Source organism: Pimephales promelas, chromosome 17 (genome assembly GCF_988280905.1).
Source record: "Pimephales promelas chromosome 17, fPimPro1.hap1.1, whole genome shotgun sequence".
NCBI lineage: Eukaryota > Metazoa > Chordata > Actinopteri > Cypriniformes > Leuciscidae > Pimephales > Pimephales promelas.
The window spans coordinates 18,328,846-18,350,738 of NC_142785.1; the positions used below are offsets into that span (position 1 = coordinate 18,328,846).

General features: G+C 34.6%; 3 protein-coding genes across 5 annotated transcripts in view; 2 read left to right on the forward strand and 1 right to left on the reverse strand.

Annotated features, from left to right (window-relative positions):
- Positions 1-14,838, forward strand: part of arsg (arylsulfatase G) — a 16,293-nt gene extending 1,455 nt beyond the window's left edge. Inside the window, exons 2-13 of one of the 3 annotated variants that reach the window (XM_039653279.2) lie at positions 730-962; positions 1,035-1,222; positions 1,428-1,475; positions 1,639-1,750; positions 1,862-1,996; positions 3,264-3,460; positions 3,559-3,639; positions 3,857-3,965; positions 4,043-4,163; positions 4,262-4,352; positions 5,362-5,640; positions 14,749-14,838. In XM_039653279.2, coding sequence (XP_039509213.2) covers positions 745-962; positions 1,035-1,222; positions 1,428-1,475; positions 1,639-1,750; positions 1,862-1,996; positions 3,264-3,460; positions 3,559-3,639; positions 3,857-3,965; positions 4,043-4,163; positions 4,262-4,352; positions 5,362-5,639 — 1,578 coding nt within the window. In that variant the 5' untranslated portion in view covers positions 730-744 and the 3' untranslated portion in view covers position 5,640; positions 14,749-14,838. Of the gene's footprint in view, positions 1-729; positions 963-1,034; positions 1,223-1,427; positions 1,476-1,638; positions 1,751-1,861; positions 1,997-3,263; positions 3,461-3,558; positions 3,640-3,856; positions 3,966-4,042; positions 4,164-4,261; positions 4,353-5,361; positions 6,336-14,732 lie in introns of those variants that run through there. The other 2 variants (XM_039653280.2, XM_039653277.2) reach the window with 2 other exon arrangements.
- snx11 (sorting nexin 11) lies at positions 6,929-12,509 on the reverse strand. Its single transcript, XM_039653286.2, is given in 8 exon segments — positions 6,929-8,468; positions 8,471-9,426; positions 9,510-9,734; positions 9,885-9,980; positions 11,106-11,206; positions 11,917-12,003; positions 12,227-12,281; positions 12,370-12,509. Coding segments are annotated over 8 exon segments (1,728 nt in total). The 5' UTR covers positions 12,495-12,509; the 3' UTR covers positions 6,929-8,385.
- LOC120463994 (protein king tubby) lies at positions 14,768-21,886 on the forward strand. The gene is made up of 13 exons (XM_039653276.2): positions 14,768-14,838; positions 14,930-14,973; positions 15,315-15,471; positions 15,583-15,822; positions 17,215-17,334; positions 17,480-17,614; positions 17,714-17,898; positions 18,750-18,908; positions 19,004-19,116; positions 19,207-19,321; positions 19,424-19,522; positions 20,299-20,470; positions 20,860-21,886. The coding sequence occupies exons 2-13, from the start codon at positions 14,932-14,934 to the stop codon at positions 20,991-20,993; spliced, it is 1,671 nt and encodes a 556-aa protein (XP_039509210.2). The 5' UTR covers positions 14,768-14,838; positions 14,930-14,931; the 3' UTR covers positions 20,994-21,886.
- Positions 21,887-21,893: the final 7 nt, after the last annotated feature.

Consider the following 21,893-nt stretch of genomic DNA (forward strand, 5'->3'; position numbering starts at 1 on the left):
CCATTAAAATAACTATTAATTATGTATCAAATATCTCTGCATTCCACATTAATTTAATTTAACATGAACCTGAAATTTAGTTTTTAAATTGAAAATTGATTGAAGGTAACATAGTATTGCATTTTGGTTTAAATTAATGCTTATTTACATTTTTTTATTTATTTTATTTTTTACTTTTGAGATCAAATGGTACCCCTGCAGACCATTGTTATTTTTAATATTGTTACTTAAGTTTTTATATTTTTAGCATTTTAATTTTAGTTCTTTTTATTCAGTTTTGTGCTTTTGTAATTTTTATTATAATTTTCTAAAAATATATAGTTTTAATAATAGTTACATAATAGTTTTTTGTATTTTTTTGTATTTCTTTTACAAAATGTTAGTACATCAAATTAAACTAAATGAAAATAAGAAATTGTGCTTTGGCAACAAGCTAAAAAAAAAAAAAAAATTTTTTTTAAAGTATTTTATTTCAGTTAATGTTTATTTTATTTCAACTAATGATTTTTTTTTCTATATATATATATATATATATATATATATATATAGTTTTTTTCCTCACTATTATAACCCTGCCACACGACCCCTCTTGGACTGGCCTGATTCATAAATCACATTGTGTTTTATACTACTTTTTTTAAATTAGAATTTAAAGTAGCAATCAGAGCATTCGTTTTTCTCTGCCAAATATATCATAATTTAAATAACTGTTTTTTATTTTTATTTTAGATTTAGCATTTGAAAATGGCACAGTTTGGATTATGTGCACTGCTCCTGTTCTCTGGACTGGTTCATCATATCAAAAGCCATATTAGAAAGGAGGACAAAACTGGTGGGACGGAACGACCCAATTTCATCATTATCTTAGCCGATGATATCGGGTGGGGTGACCTCTGGGTGAACAGGCCTGATAACTTCACACCGACACCCTGGCTGGACTCATTAATGCTGAAGGGCAAAAGGTAGTGTTGTTATTATAATTTGGCTATGCATGCATCAGTTTTGTGCCTGATTATGTCTAATTATGGGTGCAGATTCACAGACTTCCACTCTCCTGCCTCCACGTGCTCACCGTCACGCGCTGCCATCCTGACCGGAAGACACGGGCTGCGCAATGGTGTCACTCACAATTTTGCAGTACAGTCAGTTGCTGGAATGCCACTTAATGAGACAACATTTGCTCAGCTCCTGCATGAGGCAGGTTATTATACAGCAATGATCGGTAAGTACAGAAACTCTGAGAACATGCTGAGAATAACATTATTAATGTCCTGAGAGCAATGAACTCTACGCTGTGCTGTGATTAGTTCCTGATTAACAAATACGCATTGTAGCCATGGCAACTAATAAGCCTCCCAAGCTGAACTCATATGTCGTAATATTTTTTTTTCTGTTTATTTATAGTGCTTATATTGATTTTAAAACAGGAAAATGGCACCTTGGACACAATGGTTCCTACAATCCTGTTCATAGAGGTACAATTTTGTTTCTTTTTCATTGCATTTTAATCTGTTTTAATTATGCATGATATTTTAATTAATACTTAATATTTTAATTAAAAATGTATTAATAAACTATATATATATATAAAGAGTTATTTCATGAGGATATGCTTACTTTTGTTTGTTCACACTACAGGTTTTGACTATTACTTCGGTATTCCTTATAGTAATGACATGGGCTGCACTGATGAACCAGGCCTCGATCTTCCCAGCTGCCCACCCTGCATCCTTAATCAATATACTACCAGGTGTTTGTTACTTTCCAGGTCAAAACACACATCAGATGCCATATAGCCTGAGATTTTGTATAGGCCCATGTCTCGTGCTTTACTAAAATATCTAAAATGTTCACCCGCTAGGAAGCATGAAGGATGCTACACTCAAGTGGCACTACCTCTGTTTGAAAATGAGACAATAATTGAACAACCTTTGGATACATGGAGCCTTAAAGACAGATATGCCAGAGTGGCAGTCAAGCAGATATTTACAGCCAGGTAAGTTCACTGCTTCTGACTCCCAATTGTATACAGAAAGTCAAATATATTTCTGATTTGGATACTAACCTGAGCTCATTTCCACAGTAGTTTGACTTCATTGCAAATTGCGCTTTTGAGCAGTACTTATAATGAGTATTACTTTATATTCTGTACTATTAATATTATTATTGGTATTAAAGGTTATTAAGCCTCTTGAACTTCTTGGTAAAACATGTTAATTAAAAAGGTCTTGTACAAATTTTAGGCTCAGCACTTATGGTGAAACAAAAAAAAAAAAACATACTTGATTAAAAATGGATTATAAAAACAGTTTTGATACTCACAGGGGCCACTGTTTCTGGACTTCGATCAGTCAATATACGGCCTGGTCTGTAAACATGTTAGCTTGGCAGGGGAAGTTGCATTGTTGACCTTTGACACAGTCCAAGGATAGATTATCATCTGTTGGGGTGTGCACAGCCAAGTCTTATTTATTTATCATTTCAGCTGTGCACTTGCAGAGAATCGAGACCTGTCACTTCACTTAAATATGTTTGAATCAATAAATTATACTGACATTAAAATGGCCAATCACAATAACAATCTGTCATGAAACTCTAGATGGTGCATGCTGATAGGTGCTTAATGCAACTTGCTGACAATCATATCATTAACTACACAGCACAAGCTGATTGGTTCCTGTTGCATCTGTAGCCAATGATCTTGTTACTCAACATTTAACTGTGGTATTAAATTATTAATGTTTTTAAGTAAATTTAAGTGAGCAATAGATGATGAGAGATGTAATCTCTCGTAAACATGTAAAGTAATGTACAATAGAAATTGATACAAAAATATTTTTTTAAAGGAATTAATCATTTTATTCAACAAGGATGCATTCAATTTACAAAAAGTGAGAATATAGTCATTTATAATATAAAAAAATAGTGAGCTTTCTATTCATCAAAAAATAAAAAATAAATAAAAATACATTGCAATTTTCACAAAAATATTATAATGTGACTGGCTGGAGTAATTTTACAAATAATTCAGCGTTGCCATCATAGGACTAAATTATATTTTAGAATATATTAATAAATAGAAAACATCTATTTTAAACTGTAATATTATTTCACAATATGATTATTTTTTATGTATTGATTATCTCTAATATCATCTGATAAGCATAAGGGTATCACTAAATTGTGCCTCTTTAACAAAAATTGTCTGATCTTACTGTACAATTTGGATAATATTATTTGCTTTGTGTTAATGTGATGTGTAGCATTTCTAAGAAGCAGCCGTTCCTGCTGTATGTGGCTCTTGCTCACATGCATGTCCCACTGTTCCATAACACCTTCCTAAACTTCACGACGCAAGATCCTTACACAGCCAGCCTCAGTGACATGGACTCATTGGTGGGGACAATCATCCAGGCAGTCAGCACGGAGCAGCTGGAAAACACATTGATATGGTTCACTGGTGAGTTATTTTGCACATATTTCACTCAATCTGTTCATTGGGATTAATCGCCTTCCTAAAGGCTCTGTTTACAAATTTATGAAGTGCATCCATTTAAGGTGACAATGGACCGTGGGAGCAGAAATGCCAGTTTTCTGGGCATGTTGGGCAGTTTGTTGGAAGATGGCAGACGAGCAGAGGTAATGCAGGAGCTGCCATATAAAAAAGTCTTAATTTATTTATTAAAAACAAATGGCTTTTTTATGGTTTTGTAAGGTGTAATACCTTTAACCTATCATAATGGAAGATAAAAATGAACAAACATAAAATAGTTTCATTCTTGTCTTCAGTTGTTTTAGATAACAAACACTCTAATTCAATTATCGTGTTACAGTCTGTTTTCATTCTTTTGAGCAGGTGGTGGCTCAGCCAAGAGAACCACATGGGAAGGAGGTCATAGAGTTCCCACAGTGGTCACATGGCCTAAAAAGATCAAACCCAACAGCACCAGCAATGCCCTGCTGAGGTACTGGAGGATTATGAACGCTGTGTAACATAATTGTGTTTGTTTTCACCATTTGATGACTAGCTTTTAATCCTTAGTGGTCTGGATATCTTCCCAACCATCCTCTCCCTCGCTGGTGTGAAACCACCATCGGATCGACGCTATGACGGCATTGATATAACATACATTCTGCTCAACGACTCTGACGAAGGGCATAGGGTACAGTCAGTTTGGATGACACTCGGCTTTACAGACCAAAACAAAACTTGCTCTCACTGGCTTTTAAAAAATAAATAAACTCTTGTTCCCATTATCAGAGTCTCATGCATCCAAACAGCGGCGCAGCAGGACAGTTCGGGGACCTTCAAACCGTCAGGCTCAAACACCACAAGGCTTTTTACATCACAGGTCTCTATTTATTAAGAAAAAAAAAAATAAAGAATCAGTTTATTAAGTCATAAAAAAAGAAATGTTTTGTATTGACATTCTTATTTTAAACTAATTAATTTATTCTTAAAAATTTAGTTAAATATGAAGTATTTCTTAATCTCATTATCTCAAGCTCAAGTAAAATAAACTAATAGATGAATTAACTAATAAATTGATTAATAAAAAGACATTTTAAAAGGATTTAATTTTATAAAAATTCTGTTTTGTGATTTATTAATTTATTGCTTAATGTTACATTTTTAAATTAATAGATATTATACATTTTTTATTTTTTGTTTTGACATGTTTATTTTAAACTAATTAATTTATTCTTAAAAATGTAGTTAAATATGAAGTATTTCTCAATCTCATTATCTCACTCTCAAGTAAAATAAACTAATACATGAATTAATAACTAATAAATTGATTAATAAAAATACATGTTTAAAGTATTTAATTTTATAAAAATGCTGTTTTGTGATTTATTAATTTATTGCTTAATGTTACATTTTTTAAATTAATAGATATTATAAACTTTTTATTTATTGTTTAAAAATATTTTTTTTTAATTGATAAGTAAACAGTTTGAAACTAAATCATTTGAAAAAATGCAATTAAATGTAACATTAAAATAACAAATTAATAAGTTGCATATTAAAATTGATAAATAAACTGTAAAAGTAACTGTAAAGTTAAATGTTACAGTTAAATAATAAATTGGCAAATTTAATTTCTTTAAAATAAAAATTTACATAATTTCATGTTTATAAATGAAATTTATAAATGTAAACAATAAATAACAGTTCAATAGTAAATAATTTTTTTAATTGATATACAAGTACACAATTAAAACATTAATGTATAAAACATTATTTAAATGTAACCAAAAATATATATTTAATAACTTATTTTGGCTGTTCCCATGTATAAACTATATACTTAATATACTGGTACTGGTTGGTATAATGGTTCTAATGTTCTCCCTCAGGTGGATCAGTGGCGTGTGGTGGAGGAAGTGGACAACAGCAGTATCACGACCCACCCCTGATATTTGACCTCTCTCAGGACGAGGCAGAAGAGACCCCTCTGAACCCCGAGAGTGAAGAGTACAGATCTGTCCTGAAGCAAGTGGAAAGAGAGAGGGAGGCTCTGCTATGGGACATCGCCACAGACAGGGTATCTTCGGCCGACTACACCATGATTCCGTCTGCAGTCCCCTGCTGTCAGCCAAACCACCCTGCCTGCCGATGTCACGGTCTGAAATGAGGTCAGTTGACAGCCTTGAACTCGGCACAGTTTGTCAGTGTGTTTGATCCTATCAACATATTGAAAGCACTGTCATTTTATACACGGAGAAGAGCATAGTTCAAATATTGAGTGCAATTTCCCAGAAAACCACACTACTTTATTAAGAATATGCTGATGTGTAAAGTTAAGTCTGCGGAACAGGAAACTATAGATGTGCAAGATGTTTTAATACTTTTGTATCCTGCCAGTTCATGATGAGCTAGACCAAGAATTTTCAAATCAGGGTCTACAGTCCCCTAGGGGCCTGTAAGGGGGCACTTGGGGGTCCTTTTTTAACACGGATACTGATTTTTATATTACTGTTTGATTGTGTTTTCTAAAAACTGGTCAGAAATCAAACTCATTTTTTCAGCTGTAAGAAATTAATTTTATTTATGCATCTTACATTAATTAATTTGATCATATTATTTTTATATTAATGACAAAATATATATAACATAGTAGCAACATTTATAGTAGTAGTGTCATAAATTGCGTAACAGCTGGCTTTCCCTTTCCCTAGTTTGATATCCTGTCTCCATCTTGTGGTAATACTGTTGCCATAACTGTGATCGCATAACTTACATTAAAATTTTAGAAAGTAATATGGTATTATGTTTGGTTAATTACTTTGAAAATATGTTGATTCTGTCACTTGATTGATAGCACCACCACCACAAACAAATCCATTAATTACATTTCCAGGATTACTGAAAAATAAAAAAAAAATGTATTTGAATTTTAAACATTGACCCACTTTATCCAATTCATGCTTTCACATAATTTCACATAAAAGTACTAATCTTGTATTTTGTAAGGCATCTTTTAAGGCTGGAATACACTACACACTACCTGACATTCAAGTCATTAAAAACAGAACAAGCTAACGCAGAAACACGTGCCTTGTTGCTATACGAGATGCGTGACAAATGAAAACAATGCGTTCTAAAATCGGCTCAAAAGATCTAACATGTTTGATATCCTCCAAATGGATGGACTCAAACTTTAAACTCATACATTACACAAATTTCTGTGAAATCGGTCAAATCAAATCTGCAGACCGGCTCTGACTTTCAGAAACTAGCATCAATTTGTCCAGACTGAAAATCTGGGCAAAAGTCATGTAGTGTATTTCAGGCTGTAGTCGAAAATGCTTTTGGCTGCTTCAATGCGACATACTTGGTCATTAGATAATAAATATAATTGCATCAGTTGGTATAGTGAATTGTTGTTCCATTGTGTTTTCTCATGGATCAGAGAGAATACAGTTTCATTTTAGCCACTTTGTCTTTATTGGTTTGCTGTTAGTAAACACACAGGTGAATCCAAACATACAGCGATGAGCACCTGTAGAATTTAGTCGAGCCTGACAGGTGTGGTGGCTCTTCAAATGAATGACGTGATGCCAAGAATGTTCTTACACTCTTCACAACTAAGAATAAAATGCAGAACTTCAAACTGTAACCTTATAAAATCCTTTAAAAACATACAAATTATAATTTAGATTTAATTTTTTTGTAATAATGCAATTGTGCATTCCTAATCATCTTACTGTGCTCATCTGCAAAGCAAATAACACCTGTGTGTGATAAGAGATCCCCCTTTTTAAGGAAATAAAGAAGTTCTCTTTCCTGTTAATCAACAATAAATCCCTTTTGAGTACGTTTCTGTTCAATGTAACATCACAGCAGAGTATAGACAAACAGTCAATGAGCACCTTGTGCAATATTAAGAGAAGGAAAATAAAGTACTTTACCATTGCAAACAATGTGCACTGCAATTTCTAATGTATCTGGGTTTTTCCTTAGAGCATAAAGAAAATTAGTGTTTTGACCTAGGAAATTAAATACCAAAGACGACACACTCTCAACAACTACACTAATGCTGAACAGATAGTAGTAAATTCTGTCATAATTTACTCACCCCAATGGGAGTTACAAACCTGTATGACATTCTCTATTCAAAGTGAACACAAAAGATGATATTTTGAAGGTTTTTGTCTATACAATAAATGTCAATGGGGTCCAAAAAAACTTTTTCCAAATATTTTCTTGCGTTTCACACAAGAACGTCCTATAGGTTTGGAATGACACAAGGGTGAGAAAATGATGACAGAATTTTTGGGTGAACTTTCCCCAAACTTCCACCAGAGCAAACATGCAACATATTTTTACCGTTGGTAAAATAGGGAAGTGCTTTAAAAAAGTGACAAGTCAGTCAAAATTGGGTTTTGAAAATGCTACAATAGATCAGCATGTCATGTGGTAATCTTGTTTGACGATAAAGTTGCCACAATCATACAAACAAAGCTATTTTGATTTAGAATGGAGAAAATTAGAGTCAAGGTGCCATAGCGATTTATATCCTGCTCTGTGTACAGTTCCCTTTCTCGCTCGCTACCATGGATTCATAATTATTCGTGGCAAGTGCAATTTGCTCACGATCCTGAATGGCACATTAGGACAAGCATTATCTCTGTTTGTTCGGAAAAACACAGCCTGTCTAATCATTCAGTGTATCTTCTGTAAACAGTCTGTAACTGAAAACAACAACAGTGGACAATGCAAAAAAAAAGTGATGTGTTCCTCCCTTTACAGCTACATTCACTCACTCATTCTGAGATCACAGTAGAAGAACGTCTTATATGTTGACTGAGAGAGAGCTGGTGGGAGGACTCTTTGAACACAATGGTTCTAGTCTATGACCGTACCAATTCCAACGGGACTTAGTTAGTATCTGGTTGGTGGGTAATGCTGATTACATGACTGTCCGTCTCCTGATACTGCATTGAATCAATCTCTATGGCTTGTTAACATCAGCAGAGTTTCTGTCTGGGTTGCTGACAGTCTCTGTCACGGGGTTGGTTTGTGTGCTCACTGCTTCCTCAATTCCCTCAAGTATCAAAATGCCACTGCCGGGCTGATGACATTTTGCATTGAGCTTGTTCACCTCACCTATATGCTCCACATTTGCATTCATGGCCTCTTCCTGGATCGCAGCATCTTCGCTGTAGTCTTCATCACTGACTCCATTCTCTTGGACCATATAGTTCTCTGTTAATTCTACTTTATCATGATCTTTAGTACCTGGCATGTTCTCTTCACAAGCATCATGGCGTGCAACATCTACAGTTGTAGCTGCGCTTTCAAGTACCTTCTCTTTATGATGCTTAGCATTGTCTTCCTTGACAGCACTGAGATCCAGAGCTACTTTGTTATTATGGATCCTTACTCTTGGATCTTCTTCATAAAGGTCCTCTTTAGGGGTTTGTCTCACAGTGCTGTCCTGTTCAAGTCCAGCTTCTTGACCTCCCTTCTTCGCTTCATTGACATCACCAAGAGTCCTTTCCTCAATGACTCCATCTACTGAGGTTATGTAATCTTCGCCAACAGACGTTTCTTGATCAAGATCTTCTTCATTGCTTGTATCTCCTTGCAGAGGCTCATTTTGTCCATCTGTCTGTGGAGCAGGATATTCACAATCATAACTTTGTAGATCTTTGGTGACCCTATTTGATCTAATGTTTCCACCCTCTTCCTCCGTTTCTACAGAACCAACAAGATTCGGGACGATTTCAACTTCTAATTTAATGCAATCCTCTTCCTCTTGAGGCAGCTGTTCATGGTCAATAACCTGCTTCAGGTCATGTGCAGTCTGATCTGCGTAACTCAGTCTCGACTCGGAGTCTGAAACGTCTGGAAGTTCATTTGAAGGTCCATTGAATGTGGCCCCTGGACTTTGTAATGAAGGGACGTGAGGAGCAGGACTGTGAAAAGAAGTATATCATTAGGAGATAAGTGGTCTTAATGTTTCAACATCATGTGCTTTGTCATTGCGATAGGTTTTTACCTCTCTACTGATTCGTATGGAACAGGGGTGGGCCATAATTCTTGGGCCCCGGCGCCTTCCTCCTGGACCCAGCCGAGGTTGGAGGAAGCATAATTCAGAATGGCTTCTGTCACAGTGTAAGGGGTGTGACCCTGCACACAGTCTTCAATGTGCTTGACAGGAAGCTGGGTCTGCAGGAAAAGATGGAGTTGGCTATCTGACAGGCATACTGTCATGTGGAGCACCCTGTAGATGAAGACGAAATGCCAGGAATTAAAACCCCTAAACACAATTACTCATTAAGAGAGACCATTTTTTCGGACACGCCCAGCTTGTGCCCTGCGCTTAGATCTTTAAAATATGACTCTAGAAGGCTGATTAAGGAGTTAGACTGACTTATCCAAGAAGCTCTGAAGACCCCTTCTCCTTCTTTCAATGAAGTCATCGGTAATAAAGGAGAATAAAGACTTTTTGGGCAGATCAGGAACAGGCCTGTGAAAAATACAGCAATGCATTATGGGTAACTGGACAAATGTAAAAATTGAAAGGCACTGCGTGATTTTTTGGTTTTATTATTATGTTTTGATGGAATAAAAATCACTACTACTTGGGAGTGTAACATTACTTACACAGTACATTTAAACTAAATTATTTACATTTTAATTGGCATATCTAAACAAATAATTTCCTATAAGTATGTATTTAAAACATTTTTTAATGAAGCACATTGGCTGAGACGTAGTGTTCAATCAAATGTTTGGAAACATTACTATTATTAATGTTTTTGAAAGAAGTATCTTAAGTTAATTTAGCCTGCATTTATTTAATATACAATTTAAAATAAGGGTTTTCTATTTGAATATACTTTATTAACTTTTTTTTAAATAAAATATATTTTTAAACTTTAATTTATTTTTGTGATGAGAAGCTGAGATTTCTGCAACATATTTCTGAAGTCCAGTCTTCAGTGTCACAAAATCCTTCAGAAATCCTTCTAATATGCTGATTTATTATCAATGTTGCTGCTTCATTTTTTATATAACCTGTGATATTTTTTTCTTTGATGAATAAAAAGTAAACAAAATGAACAGCATTTATTTAAAATACAAAACATTTTTTTTACAATATACACTACTGCTCCAAAATGTAGGGTTAGTCTTTTGTTTGTGAAAGAAATAAATACTTTTATTCAGCAAGGATGTGTTAAATTGATAAAAAGTGATATTTACATTATTAGAAAAGAATTCTATTTATGAATAAATGCTGTTTTATTTAACTTTTTATTCATTAATCTGGTAATCCTAAAAAAAGTATCACTGGTTCCAAAAAATATTAAGCAGTGTAACTGTTTCCAACATTGATTAATAACTGAGTATATTAGAATGATTTCTGAATGATCATGAGACACTGAAGACTGGAGTAATGGCTGATGAAAATTTAGCTTTGCTTTAAAATAGAAATATGTAAGATTTCACTATATTTTTGATCAAATAAATGCAGGCTTGATGAGCATAAGAGACTTATTTAAAAAAAAATAGTAATGTTTCCAAACTTTTGACCAGTACTATGCGTCTCAGCCATACTGCCACTTGGAAGTGTTTGTGCAAAGGAACTTACACCAGACCAGCGTTCTTTTGCAGCTTTTTCTTCAACCACACAAACTCGCTGTATCGCCGCCTCACACAGGATGTTTTGGCAGTGAATGCTTTACTGTTTGTCTGATAAATGAAACCAAGTAACCAAATTCAGATCACTGATACAGTTAACATAAAGCCTGATGAAAACAACTGTTGGAATATGTATACAAGAGATTTTATTTTTCTTAATCTTATAATTAACAGAAGTATGTTGCACATCATCAAAATACCAAACTTTTCAATTAAGGTGAATCTTTTTTGCCTTATTAATACACATATTATGTCATTAAAAAGATAAAGATAAAAAAAAAAAAAACAATAGAGGCATGGAAACTCCCATCAACTCCACAGATATAATAAAATGAGGACACCGATATTATTTAATCAACACCACTACAGTAAACAATACAGGACTACCAATCAGTTTAAAAAAAAAATACATTTACTGTAAACATATACGTTAGTCTTTGTTGAGGAAATTATTTATAACAGTGCCATCTTGACATCTAAATTAGGCCAGTTGCATAAACTTGTGACTTAGTAAAGAACTAGTTTAACCAATTAGCAGTTAACCAAGGGGTAAACAGTTACTGTTCCAATTCAAATCACTGTTCCAATGTAAAGAAAAAAAAATAATGGCTAACTTTTAAGTCTAGTCTAAGCAGTTTATGCAACTGGCCCTGATTTCAAGTAGAACTGATCAATGAAGTACTTTGTAACGTGGAAAGAGTCACGTTATTATATTGTAATCTTGTTATATTATCAGAAATCCTTGAGGCAGAAATACTCACATGAAGGAAAATTTTGAAGTCCACAAATGAGTTCCACGACCCTTCGTTCTGAACACGAGGATCCTGAACTCTCACTGCAATGAATTCCTAAAAAAAATATTAAGGAATTTTTATTTTTAATATCAACATGTATAGTTATATAACATGTATGACATTTTATACCTTTAAAAAGAGAATCCTGCAGCCCATCTTCTAAGCCTCAATATCTTAGACCCATAATATCTTATTGCTTAGGGGTTTCAGTACAATATACAGATCTGTCATTGCACATAACATAGCCGAACAGGAAATAATAAGAAAGAGATCTTACATCTTGCTCTTGACTTTTGATCATCCTATCAGAGGTAACATGGCACCATTGACAGCTGTGGAAAAACAGTGAACATGAGTCAACAACAACAAAAACCACCACCATCCCCTATCATGAATGTTTTACTAAGTCTATGAACTCACATTATTTTGTCTTTGGTTTTCCATAATTTGAGGAGAGCAAATATCTTCACAAATCCATAAAGGGAGAAATCAACAGATTCCTCAGACCTGGTAACGTTACAGTCTGTGTCTACTCTCCAAAACATCACAAATTGTTGATTTTGAGTAGGCTATCTAGGGGACACCTCCTGACTTGTTCTTTTAACCCTTGCAATGAATCATCTGCCCCTCCTCTTCCTCTAAAAACCCATTAATCATGACTATTCGTCAGCTTTGCGGTCAATAATGTGATTACCCATGATTACAGGGTAAAGTTAGCTTAAATGCGTTGAAACTGAACATGTTAATGTCAAGAAAGAGGAATATTAATGTATTGGATTTTAACTCGATATCTTTTTGTCTGTTATCTGTCACAACACTTACACCAGAGAATAACGTTAGTTAGAAGAGTAGTTTTCGCTTTATATTTAAATTGTTAAGTGCGATACTTACTGTAGTAATGCTCGATTTCCAGGTTGTAGTACAGCTAGCGCAAGTTAATTAACGTTAGCTAAGATACGAACGTCAACAAATAAAGTAAAATCACTACTTTCATCCCACCCGATCGAAAAATATTTTATGGTTTTTTCACTAAGATTGTATTACATACACAGATAAAACAGATGGGAGATATTAAAAACACGTCCAAAACATTGAGTAAGCCAGGAACGTGATCAGCTTCCTTTATCTTCAGCTGGGAAATAAACAAGCTGAGGTAAAATACTGCCATCTTGTGTTCTGGTGGTTGTTTATGGATTATTAGCATAGATTATTCGTCTGTTAATGATTATAATAAAACAATAGTATGCAGCTCACTAAGTTTGAGACTCAGACACTTTGTGCATCTTATCTGTTCCCTTTAAATAAAATGTATTTGTTCGTGGCCTTGACAAAGTGGTTTAATGGAGAATGGAATGGAATGTATTTTTTATAAACTGCATTTAGGCAAGAATGTTCAACAATATCACCAAAGGCTTATTACTACTTACTTTTTTACTATGTTTTTGGGAATAAAATGTTAGGAAATACAATATAGGCTACACTCATCTAAAGGATTATTAGGAACACCATAGTAATACTGTGTTTGACCCCCTTTTGCCTTCAGAACTGCCTTAATTTTCCATGGCATTGATTCAACAAGGTGCTGAAAGCATTTTTTAGAAATGTTGGCTCATATTGATAGGATAGCATTTTGCAGTTGATGGAGATTTTTGGGATGCACATCCAGGGAACGAAGCTCCCGTTCTACCACATCCCAAAGATGCTCAATTGGGTTGAGATCTGGTGACTGTGGGCCATCAGAGGATGGGTACATAGTGGCCATAAAGAGATGGACAAGGTCAGAAACAATGCTCAGGTAGGCCGTGGCATTTAAACGATGCCCAGTTGGCAATTAGGAGTCCTAAAGTGTGCCTAGAACACATCCAGGGCTGCAATGTGTCTTTTGTGTGTGTGTACCATAGTCATGTTAAGTGTTCAGACACTATAGCTAGAGTGTTTCTTTTGGAATAGCAAAAACAAAAATGCTGGATGGAAACATAACGATGTGCATGAAAAAAATTTATTCTACAAATGTGCACAAACGTAGGCCTATGTGCTTAATTTAGCCAGAAAGGAGACATGCGCATAGACTACAATGAAAACAAATTTACCACACAAATCCTTCAATGCACAACAAAAAAATCACGTGACTTTGCCTTACCAGAGAATAAGACTGATAACTGGACTCATTGGTTACATCATTTTTAATAAACTGTTACTACTGTCCCCACCCCATGCATGCAGCCATAGCATAGCTAACTGTTTTAGCATTTGCGTTTAAGTTTAGCATGAATGCAAAGCATCAAATTGAACTAGAGAAATGGCTATTTTATGATATGTAAGTCAAATAGTTGTATCTACAAAACAATGAATGCTAGGCAAAAAATAATCTTGATAAACATTTTTATTTTATTTCCTGAAAATCAGTTTCCTTGTAGTGTCTTGTCTTAGCTAGCAACAATAAGCTTACTGTATATGAAGGAAAAAGCCTAATTTAGTGCAATATTGTGCTTTTTAAATACTCATATATTAGAACTATATTTTGCAATTGTAATATGGGATAAGCATGCATAAAAACACTTAGTCTAGCACAAAATACTTATTTTGACTCAAGGGTGCAGAAATCTATAATATATATGGTATTATACAACCAATATCTTGTAATAATATTATATTGATGGTGTTTTCAGCACTTCAGAGTCATAAAATTGTCTCTGATGTCAGTGATGAAGAAAGATTCATTCTACATGACGTCTCAGTGGTGTGTTGAGCATAAGCACTTTATCCGCTGTAATCTTCTTTAGCTTCTGTTGCAAGCAGGTGGGGATGTCATATGGAGCTGCTGAGACGGACAGGGGCAATGAGACTTTTATTTCATTTGATGGCTGCTTTGAGCGTGTATTCTCGCTGGTGAGTTTCTGACAATAACAACATACTGGATCATTTGTATAAATAATTTAGTACTCCCATAATGTTGATATTTGTTCTTTTTCTACAAAAGAAATGGAGGACGCAGAGGTCCGACAGCAGAAGCTGGACAATCAGGTGCCTTTTGATTGGACATTTACTGTGTTGCATATTTTATCAGTAACATTTATTTTCCCAGTATTATTTTACCTTTTACATTATTCTCATGCTTAATGTCACGCTTGAATTAGTTCTTACTTCAAATTTAAAGTTAAATTATGGAAACTAATACAAACAATTTTTTTTTAACTCTGAACCACATATGAGTTCATACACTGAACGACACAATATATTATGAAATTATTTCTACTTCATTGTGTTTTGAGGATATGCAGGCTACTAATGGCATTGCTGGGAATATGGTCTATAATAAATAACTGGATGTTTAACAGCAGTTTTAATCATGTCAACTCTCATAGCGTTCGCTCTTAATGAAGAAACAACAAAGAAGAAGGGCAGATTCCCATATGGTAACAGCAAATCAGGACATTCGTCCCAAGACACGTAAACAGAAAGCTGAGGCTGATGATACAGCTTTATTGATAAGCCAGTCTCAGAGCAACACTTCCCTCAATGGTTCGTACACACTTACAATTGACATTATTGTTAACATATAATTGTTTATTTGTAATGATATTCATTTTGTAGAGCTTTATAGAAAATAATACCCGGCCTTTTTCTGATCAGACACACAACCTGTGCAAATTTATGAAAACACAGTGGAAGAAATATGTTTAGGAGAACTGGACATTTCACCCAGGACAGAAGAGGCATCGGAAGAGGCAGCTCATTCACTTCAGGTTATCACAAAGAAAATTGATCTAGAGATCAGCCCGCAGCACAGCCCTAAATGCACTTTAGACACAGAGGGCCAAGCAGATGAAAAGAAAACTAAGAAGAAGCCTGCGAAAAAGGGGCAAACAAAATGTAAGTGCTTTCACTATTTTCTATTATCGTTTTTACATGTCTCAATGTGATGTGTATGGACACAGCTTGTTTCCACCACTGAATAACAAATAAAAAAGGTAATTTAGACTTATATTTATTGCAATTTATATATTTTTTTCCTCACAATTGTCAGATATAAACTTGCAATTGCGAGTTATAAAGTCTGAATTGTGAGCTATAAACTTGGAATTCAGAATTTTCCTATCTTGCAATTCTGACTTGCAAGATAAAGTTAAAGGAGTAGTTCACTTTTGAATAAACTTTTGCTGATAATTTACTCACCCCCATGTCATCCAAGATGTCCATGTCATTCTTTCTTCAGTCTAAAAGAAATTAAGGTTTTTGATGAAAACATTCCAGGATTTTTCTCCATATAATGCACTTCAATGGGAACCAAACGGTTCAAGGTCCAAAAGACACTTTCAGTGCAAACTGCAAACTGTTCAAAGGGCTTTAAACGATTCCAGAGGATGAATAAGGGTCTTATCAAGCGAAACGATCGCCCATTTAATAAATAAATAACAAAGTTTAAGTTTTATAAGCTCAAATGCTCGCCTTGCTCTGTTCTGTGAATCTTTTTCCGATTCAATTAGTTTGTTTCGTCCGTTGAATGAACCAAATGACTCGTTGAAAAAGATTTGTTCATTTTGATGAACGAGTTCGAACAGGAGAGTCACAAACGTGCGTCACAAAACTTTTTAATTTATTTATTAAATGAGAGATCGTTTCGCTTGATAAGACATTTATTCGTCGTCTGGAATCGTTTAAAGCCCTTTGAACAGCTTGCAGTTTGCACTGAAACTGTCTTTTGGACCTTGAACCGTTTGGTTCCCATTGAAGCGCATTATATGGAGAAAATCCTGGAATGTTTTCATCAAAAACCTTAAAGTCTTTTCGACTGAAGAAAGAAATACATGGATATCTTGGATGACGTGGGGGTGAGTAAATTATCAGCAAAAGTTTTTTTTCAAAAGTGAAATACTCCTTTAAGTCAGAATTGTGAGGACTTATTGGAATTCCGATTTTAAATTTTATTCAAATCACATTTTTATGTAGTGCTTTTCACAATACATATTACTTCAAAGCAGCTTTACAGAAAACGCATGTTTCTACATTACATTCTGCCAATCAAATTTAAGCATTCAGATAGTATAATCAAACATATCTTTTGGAGCGCTTTCAGAGTATGCAGAGTCATTTTTACTGTTTGACTTCCAAGATTTTTATACGCCATAACCAGCGACTTGTCAACGTCAAGCTTAAAGTGTTATGGCAGAGCATTAAAGTCAACTAATCGAATATTCTATATTCTGTGGTGAAAACAAGCTTCTATTCCTGTGTCTTTACATTTTGTTTAATTGCACATTCTAGTTCTTGAACCAAAACCAGCATTAGAAGCCAAGGAAAATGAAGGGAAAGAGAAAAAAACAGTGAAGAAGAAGGATAAGACAAATGATTCTAAGGAGAAAGCGCAAACTGGGGAACAGTCCTGTAAGTGTACCGGAGATGTGTCTCCATTGTTTAGCATGACACAAGTTAAAGGCCATTTCCTGTTGCACAGGCCAGTGCCTCATCCATAAATAGGAAATAACCTGACGTTGTTTTTAATAACATTCCAACTTGTGGTATTTTTCAGCAATTCAGACTGATTCAGTGGTGGAATTCAACATCAATGAAGAGAAAAAACCTGAATCACAGAGTGAGGATGAAAGAAAAGATTGGACAAAGAGACCCGTCCCTCCTACACCAAAGAAACAACAGCTGAAGCCAAGTAAAAAATAGCTTTGTCTTGTCATATTAACCTTTTTGATAAGAGATGGTTTCTCTTTGATTAGGCCTGTTTGATGACATTAGTTTTCTGTCATTGTAGTGAGATGTCATCTCAGTGATAGTGAGGAAGAAAAACAGAACGAAGAAGAGGAGGACAAGAAGAGTAAAGCTAAAAAAACATCAAAGAAGTCTAAAAAAGGAGCAAAAAATAATAACGATATTGCTTCTTTAAACTCCAACTATAAGGAGCCCTCCTCTGACAGTGACTCTCTGGACATGGGAAAGGTGAGATTTAGTTGAAATTCATATATACTGTATATATATATATATACTGTATATATAGAAAACACATCAGGGTCACATTCCAGCATGACAACCAACTAAATGTATAAAATGTATGCACCTCTTGATAGAAATAAATGTTGTGATGTTATTTTCATCAAGAGATGCATACATTTTTGGTCAAGATCATATATATTGACAATGCAAGAGTCAAGCACTCTGTAAAGTCTCCTCCAGCACATCCTAAAGACTTTCAATTAATTTAAAGGGTTAATTCACCCAAAAATGAAAATGATGTCAGTAATTACTCACCCTCATGTTGTTCCAACTCCATAAGACTTTCGTTCATCTTCGGAACTGAGAGCTTGATCACTCCTCCATAGGCTGCTAGGCAATTGCATCTTCTGGCCCAGAAAAGTTAGTAAAGACATTGTTAAAGGGATACTCCACTTTTTTTTTGGAAATAGGCTCCTTTTACAACTACCCCAGAGTTAAACAGTTGGGTTTTACCGTTTTCAAATCCATTTAGCCGATTTTCTGATATTTAGAAGAATATCAGTAACCAGACGGTTTCTGGTCTCATTGACTTACCTACCATAATTTGAGCCTGATTAATCTTGATATTGTCTTCCTGGAGGATGGTCATGATGTATCTTACATGGTTGTTTAAGAAATGAAAAGCTACACACTCCATCCATCAGTTGCCAAGCATTTAACTTGCTAGAAACATAATCACTGCAATAATGATCCAGTCATAGACTTTTGAGCGTGTAAATCCAAACAGCAACCCTTTTTTTGTATTGTATATGTTTTTTTGGTGTATCATATATCCTTGTTTGTTCTGTCTTATCCAGTCCTCTCCTATGTCTTTGGAGGATCTGGAACAGTTTTCCATGCATCCTGCTCCAAGAGATGTGACTATTCAGTGCAGGATCACCAGAGACAGGAGGGGAATGGAAAAGGGGATCTATCCCACCTATTACCTCCACATGGAAAAGGAGGATGGGAAAAGGGTTAGCAGGAGTGTGATTGTGAATAAAGAAAATGTGCAAAAACTTTTTTTTCATCTCTTAACACATTGTGATTCTCTTGTCCTGTGAATGAGCAGGTATTTCTGATGGCTGGCAGGAAAAGAAAAAAGTGTACAACTTCAAATTATTTGATATCAATCGATCCTACAGATTTATCTAGAGATACTGACAGTTACATAGGCAAACTAAGGTGAGTACCATTATGGTGTGTTAAGTTATCAAAAATACTTTTATCGTTTGTAATTCTGCCTATGCAAAGATATATGATTTGTCTCCTCAGGTCAAATGTCCTGGGGACTAAATTCACTGTGTACGATAATGGCGAGAATCCTGAAAGGAAACAATTCCTCAAAGAAACGGATACACTGCGACAAGAGCTAGCAGCGATATATTATGTAAGATGCTAATTGTGTGCTAGTAGATGTCTACTGTAACTTAAAAAATATATTTTTTCTTTACTGTGATTGTAAAAATGTTTCATCTTTGCCGTTACACAGGAGAAAAATGTTCTGGGTTTTAAAGGTCCCAGGAAAATGATAGTAATCATTCCTGGTATGCACGAGAATGATGAAAGAGTCATTATTCGACCAAAAAGTGTGAGTATTTTATTGAAAATAAAATGTATCTTTTGAAAATAGACTACCATTCAAAAGTTTGGGTACAGTAATATTTTTTATATTTTTGAAAGAAGACTTGTGCTCACCAAGGCTGTATTTTTTTGATAAAAAATAAAGTAAAAAAAAAAGTGATTTTGTGAAATTTTATTGCAATTTAAAATTACTACTTTAAATTTTAAATATTTAAACCATGATACATTTTTTCCAGGATTCTTTGATAAATAGAATGTTCAAAAAGAACAGCATTTGATTTGAATTATAAATGTCTTTTGATCACTTTAATGCATCCTTACTGAATATGTATATATATATATATATATATATGAAGAGTTCAGATGCAAAAGCCTCTAAATGCCATTTGAAATTTTCTTCTTTAATGATGATTTTTATCAAACTTGTATATTTAAGTTCAGTAATTTCACTTAAATGGCAATGATAATTACCTATTAATTGTTATTTAAGTGAAATTACTGAACTTAAATATACAAGTTTGATCAAAATCATCATTAAAGAAGACAATTTCAAATGGCATTTAGAGGCTTTTGCATCTGAACTCTTCATATATAATCATAGACTCCAAACTACTGAACGGTAGTGTATAATTTATGTCTTGGAGATTTATGCGTTTCTTACACTTCACTCAGATGAAGAATATAAAATACATTAGGTGTTTGATTCACTGATTAAAACAACTGTCAATCATGTGAATATTAATGAGGAACTCTGAACACATGAATCTCTTTTGCATTTCCCAGGAGCTGGAGTCTCTGCTCACCCGATACGAGAATGGTAACAAAGAGAATCTTGTCACCCTTGTAAATAAATCACCCAGCTGGAATGAGCAGACTCAGTCGTATGTGCTCAATTTCCATGGCCGAGTTACACAGGCATCTGTGAAAAACTTTCAGATCGTCCATCCAGATAATGGTGAGTAAGATTCATTTTGTATCTGAAATAAAATAAATGTTCTTTTATCGACATCAGTGTTTCCATGACGAACTTTTCCATAAGGTTATTTATAGAGGAAAAAGGTTCTTCAGGTCATTAAAGGGTTAGTTCACCCAAAAATGAAAATTAAGTCATTAATTACTCACCCCCATGCTGTACCAAAGACGAACGAAGGTCTTACGGGGTTTGTACAGCATGGGGGTTAGTAATTAATGACTTAATTTTCATTTTTGGGTGAACTAACCCTTTAAAAGGGTTCTTTTAAGAACTGTTCACTAAAATGTTCACTTTTGGAACCTTTATTTTTAAGACTGTATCAAATAATATATTACAATTCTCAATACTAATCCTTTTCAATGAATCTCCAGAGGACTACATCGTGATGCAGTTTGGCCGGGTAGCAGAAGATGTGTTTTCCATGGACTACAGCTTCCCCATGTGTGCTCTACAGGCATTTGCCATCACTCTGTCCTCCTTCGATGGCAAACTGGCCTGTGAATGAGCCTCATCCATCCTTAATTTCTGTTCTTTTAAAAAGGGAAACTTTGTTGTACTTTAGGATATTAAATGTTTTTGCAGTTTTTAAAAAAAAAACAAGATGTATTCTACTATCGGCAAATTAAGATGTACGATAGAAAATGTATCTGCTTTACTAATTATTCATGAATCTACAATTAATAACTTGAAAAGTACAGGGGTTGGACAATGAAACTGAAACACTGGCCAATGTTGGAGGTTTCACATCTATATGCCTGGCGGCCAATCTTCAGAGTGAAGCACGGGTGGATCAGTGATGGTTTGAGCTCCAATATCATGACAATCCTGATTGTATTTGATGGACACGACACTGCCGAGGACTACCAAACTCTTCTGGAGGATCATGAGCACCTGATGCTCAAACCGTGTATCAGTATGATCATGCACCAACACACACAGCAAGACTTGTGACAGAAGGGTTTGATGAAGATGAAAGTGACGTTGAACATCTCCCATGGTCTGACAGTCACCAGATCTGAATATTATTGAGGTGTTTTGGAGGAGCGAGTCCACCAGCATCATATAGTGACCTGGACACTGTTCTGGAAGAGGAACGGCTCATAATCCCTCTGGTCACTGTGAAGGACTTCTATCTGTCAATTGGTGCTGTATTTGGATGCAAAATGAGGCCCTCACCATTCTAACAAATTATTGTGTTGTAAAACCAGGTGTTTCAGTTTCATTGTCCAACCCCTTGTATGCAGTTTCTTCATAAATGCTAGATTTATTTCCAAGACTGTTGAAGTTGATGTTTTCTTTTTATTTCCTTCCTTTATTGTTTTTCCTTTTTCTTTGTTTCTTTGTTTACATGAAAAAGAAAGATTGGAATTTGGTAAATAAAGGCTGAATTAATTATTATGCAGTT